Source organism: Capsella rubella, unplaced genomic scaffold, assembly GCF_000375325.1.
Source record: "Capsella rubella cultivar Monte Gargano unplaced genomic scaffold, Caprub1_0 scaffold_1, whole genome shotgun sequence".
NCBI classification, from domain to species: domain Eukaryota; kingdom Viridiplantae; phylum Streptophyta; class Magnoliopsida; order Brassicales; family Brassicaceae; genus Capsella; species Capsella rubella.
In genome coordinates, this window is record NW_006238923.1 from 13,213,881 (window position 1) to 13,221,868 (window position 7,988).

At 28.9% G+C, this 7,988-nt stretch overlaps 1 protein-coding gene and 1 pseudogene across 2 annotated transcripts; both read right to left on the reverse strand.

Moving 5' to 3' along the window:
• Positions 1-1,056: 1,056 nt before the first annotated feature.
• On the reverse strand, positions 1,057-4,411 carry LOC17899154. Of its 2 annotated transcripts, XM_023790178.1 has the most exons (10): positions 4,324-4,411; positions 2,951-3,049; positions 2,598-2,852; positions 2,370-2,512; positions 2,087-2,281; positions 1,918-2,008; positions 1,699-1,852; positions 1,490-1,606; positions 1,276-1,378; positions 1,090-1,189 (listed from the first exon to the last, which is right to left on the reverse strand). In XM_023790178.1, the coding sequence occupies exons 2-10, from the start codon at positions 3,035-3,037 to the stop codon at positions 1,177-1,179; spliced, it is 1,158 nt and encodes a 385-aa protein (XP_023645946.1). In that variant the 5' UTR covers positions 3,038-3,049; positions 4,324-4,411; the 3' UTR covers positions 1,090-1,176. The 2 variants fall into 2 exon arrangements, with proteins under 2 accessions (XP_023645947.1, XP_023645946.1); XM_023790179.1 differs by lacking the exon at positions 1,276-1,378 and having other exon boundaries at positions 1,057-1,189.
• Positions 4,412-5,308: 897 nt separating this feature from the next.
• Positions 5,309-7,136, reverse strand: LOC111832371 (annotated as a pseudogene).
• Between the last annotated feature and the right edge of the window lie 852 nt (positions 7,137-7,988).

Here is a 7,988-nt window from a genome sequence, read left to right on the forward strand (position 1 = left end):
CCACATATGCATGACCAAAAGGTAACCTTAACCGTATTTCTAACCATAATCGGACCGTTTATAAACCGTTACCAGACCGTAACTGTATAAAACGGTCAAAAATTATAACCGTTAACCGTACAAGTAAATTAATTATGGCTAAAAAAATACTAACTGTAACCGTTAATTAACCGTAACCGTAATAAATTTCTGGTTAACCGCTCGGTTAACCGCACATTTAAATTAATAAAATAAATTTAAATTATAACTATAACTATATACAGTTAAAATACACATTGAATGTTTGGACAAAATTTTCACCTTATTATAAGCAATACAACAAGTTGAACTCATAAATAATCAAAACATTTCATACTAAACTATTTATAATTTTATTATTGTGTGTATTTGATTGAGTTTCTGAGTTTCGTTCCAATACTGAGATTTAACTAATTCACTATAAAGATTTGAATCACGTATATTTTTTACTTGTAAAATAGATATTAATTCATATATTATTTTATTATTATTATCAAATTTTAAAATATAAGATTTTGTGTCTAATACTAATATTATAATAATCATCAAATAACCGTAATCGTATTTAACCATAATCGTAATTAACCGTAACAATATATAACCGTAACCGTCTTAACCGTATATATAATGGTTAAAGAAAATTATAACTGTTAACCGGTGGTTAATTAACTATAACCGCATTAACCGTAACCGTGGTCATGCCTACTTCCACATGACATCTACTCAGCTTTCTATTAACTTAACAATAAAGTCATTAAAAAATTTGTGAGTTTAGACAAGATTTCTTTTTTATTCGAGTAGGAAATTCAAATTTTTAATAAGTTTATATAGTGATAGCATAACAAAGTTCTATGTATTAAATATTAATACGATAGGAAAAAAAAAACTTATGTTTGTGGAGGAATTGGATGTCTTCCTCTAAATTTTAACACATGCAAAAATAGGTAAACATATAAATATATATATATATATATATATATTTCCAGAAGTCATAACCACCACAGCCACCACCACCACCACCATCATCATCATCATCATCATCATCATCATCATCATCATCATCATCATCATCATCATCATCATCATCATCATCATCATCATCAGCATCCTCATCTTCTAGATCGTTCCATTATCAGCATCCTCATCCCCGAAGAGACATCATCCTCTTCTTCTACAAAAACAAAGCAGCTATTAGTTTAAATTGGACATTACAAAAATCCAAATATCATCCATAGCCTCTTAATGAGTATAACTTACCTCTTGTTCTTGTACGAGAGACATTTCTCTATCTCTAGTGTCTGTTCAGGCTTAAAAGCTAACCATCTTTCAATTCGCCACAAATTATCATATGCTCCTAGATCTGCCATATATATATATATATATATATATATATATATATGGTGATATTAAATCACTAAACACTTTTGCCTAAGAAATACACACAAACAAATAGCGTAAGTAAATTACAAACCTTGAAGCAAAAACTTTGATTCTTCTTCTTCATAACACTTCAGTTTCCAAAGAACAAGACCATTATCATCATCCTTCATGATTGGTTCAGTTCTACGTGCATGACATATACGTATAGCTGCAAAGGGAGAAAATATTAAATATAATACAACAACATTTGTTAGACAATTAACATATATAAGGAGTCTTAAGGGTGTCAGTATGTCATGCCTTTTGCTTCCATCATCTCCTTGTGAGCTTCATTAGCTTCAGCTCTTATTTGAGATATAATTAAGTTATGTTCCTCAATGGAAAATGGAGCTCCATTTTTTTCCATAATGGCTTTGGCAACATCACCTTGCATCTTCTGTTTAAGTTGCTTCTCCTATATAAAAGACAAAACTAGCTTTTAGCACAAGGTAGAGATTGATATATAAATTTAGAAATTACCTTTTTCTTGGCGGTTGCAGCCTTTTCTTTAGCTTCTTTATTATGTTGTTCACACTCTTTTGTTTGGCTTTTAATGTACTCCCTTATTGGCCTGAGAAATTTTCACATATAAGTTTATCTCAAAACCAAGCATAAACTAATATTGCCATAGAAAGATTCACATACGTACTGTGTGCTAAGTAATTCATCACATAGAAAAATTAGAAGCTTGAGCTTTCTTGATGCATCCATCTTCTCGTACTCAGCAACACCAGCTTCAAAAGTTTCAGGTGGGAACTCATCATCTCTCAAAACTTGTGACTCCAATACTATCTCTCCAATAGCAGTGAACCAACTGCTGTCAGATGCACTTAGAGTCCAAGACCTGTAATAAAATTAAATCACATCAGAAACATGAGCAAACAAAAACAAGGTATACATTTTAGGACATGAATATAAAAAACAACTAATACATCTCTCTATCTTGTGATATTAAGTCCAACAACTGAATCATCATCTCGATAATAGAGCAGCATTGGTTACTCCTTGTGTTCCGCCCACATACAAACAGCTCACTGACAACAGTTTCAGCTTGTCCTTCTTTTAAACCAAGAACCTATCCAAAATGTTTTAAAGAAATGTATCAGATTACAGACCATGTGTTAGTTTCCAAGCTAATTAAAGGGAGAATATTATAACACCTTTCCAAAGGCAGAGCAAAACTCGAAAAGCTGGCATATATTTGCAGCTTCTATAGTGGGTATATCAATGCCTAATACACAAGTCAAGCGTGTAGCCTGAGGAAGCTGAGCCTTCAACTGACTATCCTGTCTCATTATGCTCCTCCTGCAGAATACTTTCTTCCTCTCCTTGGCAACATCTGTTTTAGAAACCACTTCTGTCACTGGAACAGATTCACTAGTGCTACTACTACTAGCTTCATTGAAAGCATCACTCTACATAAACCATGTTGATCAAGTAAGCTTACAAAACATTATTATGGCTTTAATATAAAACAAGATCAAAGTCTTAAAGCACGAAACTAAAGTTTCACCTGGTGGCAGGATTTGCCATCTTTTGAATCGTAGATTCTACGTCCAACGACTCTAACGCCAGGACTGCTTTTACGCTTTCTCGCCATAACAACGGTAAACTGTAGTGAAAGAATCGAAATTTGGAGAACTGAATTTGAAGAAAATAATGTAAAAGTTGAAGTGTGTGGAATATGAGAGGTCGTTCCCTCTTCTTTTATAATAGATTGACAATTCAAGAAAATAAAATAAAAAAAGTAATGTCTTCAAAGGTGTGTTTTTTTTTCTTTATTAATTGGTCTTTTTGGATATTTATCCTTTTATAGGACTGTATTCTATTCTAATATAAGGCTCTCATTGGTCTTAAATTTGAGATTATAGAAACAAATTATTTATTTCTTCTTTTGTAAATAAATTGGCATAATGTTTTTTTAAAAAAACTTTTGACTTTGACTAGAAATTTATATAATAAAAATAATAAACTGAAGAAAAAGGTAAAAAATAGAAAATTTAAAGCAGGAAATTATTTTTATTTGACTTGTATAATAGGATGGTAGAATAAGAAATTAAGAAAGAATTTTTAGATTATGAAAAATAAACGGGCATTAATGTAATTGTTTCTACAAATCCCAAATTCTTGACTAATGAAAGCCTTATCATTAGATAGATTACAGTCAAATAAAAAGATAATACTCTGCGAACACATACTCTAATGACAACCACACTTTTAAATACATATTTTATTTTCCATTTATAAAAATTCATATCTATTATATAAGAAGAGGGAACAATCTCACAGTCTCACTTCAAATTTTGCATTATGTATTTCCAAATTCAATCCTCAAATTCTTATTAGTGAATTAAGTCATAAATTTATTAAATATTTATTAATTTATTACGTTAAAAATATTTATAAATTAAAAAAATGATCAATGACAGAATAATTAATATTTTCAAAAATTTGATTTATCAGACATATATATACTTTAAGAAAAATAAATTTGATTATAGATCCAAGTCAGATCTGAATATCATGTATTGCAAAAATCAAAATATTTTGATCTAGACCCAGAACTTTCATATATCATCTTTATGGTTGGATTTTCATAGATCTCAGATCATTTTCAACCTCAAAAGATGATATCATTTATCCAGTGATTTTTATGATGCTTTATATGAACCTTAGATGATTTTTACCAGATATGAACTCTTTTATCTTTTCACTAAAAACTCGTGAAATAAAGTATAAACATCAAGCAATCAAACAATTAACAAGATCATGAACAAGTATTTAGTAATATAGAAAACCAAAAAGTTATGCAAACATTTAAAAAACTCAAATAAAATCAAATGAATGTAAAACATCTCAAGCTATCTATGTTTTATCAGGACATACCTTTTGCAATAGAATTTAGTCGGGTTCGAAGTTTCTTCATTGATGTGGTCGAGTAATCCCAAATTTTCATGGAGTTGTTTTTGCTGTGTTTTGTAGTAAGAAACAATACGGCAGAGATGATGAAGACATTAAAAACTATGAGTATGATCCTTTTATAGAGCCAAGTTAACCTAGGTAACATGCCAAACGACGTCGAATATAATTATTTATACGACGACGTTTGGCCTGATTCAGTTTTGTGTTACTAAGGTTAACTTTTAATACTAAAAAATCAATACGACGTCGAACACAAGTTTATCTAACGGTGTATTTTATATATATGATGTCGTTTTGGAGCTTTCATTTTTTATCTTGTCAAACGTAATTTTCTGGTTTCACTAAGAGTAGTTCACAGTTTTTTGTATCAATAAATATATAGCCGGTTAATTTGTCCATAAGCTTTTACAAACATTATTGTAGCTTCTCTCGTAAACAAAAATCCTAATACAAACATAATTAAAGAAGAAAACAAGAATGACATTCAAAAATTGTGGGTGGTCTTTTAGTGTAATTCTTATACCTTATAACTTCGACTAGGCATAAGATTTGAAGAAAAACTAACTAAAATTTTATAATTAAATTTGCTTTACAAATGTTAAATTTTTTTCACATGTCCCCAAAGAGCCAATATGCATTGTATAGTTTGGATATATGGATTTTTGTTGTTTATAAATGCATTTATCATCTTATTTAATGGCAATTGATGTTAAGTGGAACTCATATACAAAGAAGCAACAAGGGGTTTATCCTGTAAAACAACTACACTAGAAGTATACAGTACTAGATTCCAAAAGAAAAATCATTCACTTTGAACAATATACTCAGCACTGAGAGATATTATATCAAACCCCAAACTGATGTAACACAACAAGGCCTCCCTTCTTGTCTCCCTCATAAGCCATTGTCGTGCATTTGTTGCCTCTCTTCTCCTTCCTCCAGTCTCCTCTCACTCCAGTTGCTTGAGAAAGTCAATGTTGTCCACAAACACCTGCAAAGCAGAAAGTCGCAAACTCAAAACGCGATATTCAGAGCTCTTTCCATTAATATGAATCTATATCAACACATAAATATCTTACCGATTTCCAGCCATCCGGATCCAGACACGCGGTGATCTTTGTGCTTATACCTTGTAAGACCATCTCCAATGGTTTTTGCTATTTTTGCCTCTATAATAGAGGAACTCTATAATAGAGATGACTTTTGCTCCAATGGTTTCCTCTATCTTCTCCTCTATAATAGAATATTCCAAATAGATTCGTTTAAAATTTTAATATTAACACCATCTATTTATAAAAGTTGCAAATTAACCCATTTACTTTAACTTTTATAAAATTTTAATAAAATAGTTACTTTTATTTAAATTAAACATTTATTATAAAAACATCATATTATATATTTTATTATTTAAATGTACATCGCATTAAATAAAAAACAATAAGATACTAGATTCTATTCTATTATTATATATAATAAGGTAAAATAAAATCTCTTTTTTCCTTCAATAAAAATAAAATCTATTATTATATATATTTATAAGATTTTATATAATTTACTTTTGCAAATGGTAGTCTCAAATTTTAGAATATATATTTATATTAAAACCTCTAAAATATTTATATTATTAGTTATTAAATATATTTATTTTATTTATTTTGTTCATAAATAAAAGAAATTTGAGTTTAAAGGACTATTTTGCAATAAAATAGCTCACCTCTATTTATAGAGGAAAAAATAGAAGTCCTCTATATATAAAGATAAAAATAGCAATATCTATAATAGAGGTGAATATAGAGGTGAGTTGGAGCAAAAATTGTTATAAAATAGAGTTTAGAGGCAAAAATAGAGGTGGGTTGGAGATGCTCTAAGGGACCAGGTTCCCTCGTGATTTTTCCACTAAAGACTTTTATAGCTTCTGCTGTTTTGTACACATCATCTATCCCTATTGCAATTTAACAGTAATCAAATACAAGCAAACAAGTTAAAACTACGGCTACCCTCCAGTTGAAAAGGAATATAGACAAACGGAATGTTAAATTTCTCTTACCTGAGCATAAGCATTTCCTTTATCATCATATTCAGTGACACCATAGTTATATGTCAGCTCTAGGACAGGAAACTTATCTTCTGGGCCATATCCCATCATGGCTATTGTGTACTGCAAATAACCACTTACGGTAAGTGAATTTATACAAAAACTAAATCAAACCGATCGAACAAACACTAGTAGCAGGTTTTGCATGTAAAAATAGTAAAAAGTTTTGCATGTAAAATTATCTAGACAAAGGAAGTTTACGGCCGCATGGTACTAAGAATTAGATCATGAGGCATTGCAAGTTAGAATATATGATTAAAGAATTAGAACGCATTCTGATATAAGAAATAGAATATATCAGATTCAATATTTGTGCTGTTCAGGCTATAAACTGTCACATCTCAACAAAAATTCATAGGATTCACCTTCTCATAGAACTTTATGGCTCTATCGAGATCACCATCACGGAGCATAACTTATCAAAGAGGTTCAGGTGTAGGGACCTCTTTCCAAGAGTTCAAATTTGTAACCATCAGGATCTTCGATGAATGCGATTACAAATTTTACAGCTCCCGGGATACTTTGCCCCCTTTGGCTACCCTCCCAAAAGATTTATGATGCAACTATGAGATTTATGATGCATCTTCAATTTTTTTGGAAAAAATAATGTTTGGTTATTTTTATGAGTTTTTTACATTAATAATTTAATAAAAGTTTAATAAAATTTACTTATTGAGAACATTAGCAAATCGAATTCTAATTTCGCTAGAACAAGTTGTGTCGAGTAGACCCTAAATTTATCTATTTCATATTGTTAAATTATTAAATTAAATAAAACCTATACTTTACTTAATCAGAAAACTACAATATTATGAGCGTCCAAAATTTCATATATAAAATATTTAGTGATTTTATTTTCTTTTAGTATATATTACATATTCTGGGTATACCAAAAATGTTTTGCTTAATACCTAGAAAATATTTTAAAAATAAAATAAAATTGACAACTATATTGATGGGAATAAGAAGGTTTCATTTACTATAGATGATACGGATAGAGATAAATATATAATAGTTATTTTCCTAACGTTATTATATTATATTTGGAAAATATGTTAATATGTAAAAAATATAATAATTTAATACGAGAAAAAAAATAAATCGATAAGACTATCGAGATTTAGTTGCGTATTTAACCAAACTAAATTATCATAATAAAAATAAAAATAAATTAATATAGTTATATAAAAAAATTGTAAAAATCCAAAATAGTTAATATATAAAAAAGATCTCTGCGATATATATCATAAATTTATATTTAAATATATGTATAACAATTTTGAAACGATAATCATGCTAAAAATTAGTGGTGCAATATAGGAAATTTTACAATATTACATATAGGATATATTTACTTATTCACTATTTGATATTTACTGAATCGTTTTAAAAAGATTTAATTTAAGATATATATATATATATATATATATATATACAAATTTAAGGTGATAAATATAGGAAAGATATATGTTTAAAATAATGAATTAAGATAAAGTAAAGATAAATGTCCATATTAGTATAACGAATTATTAAT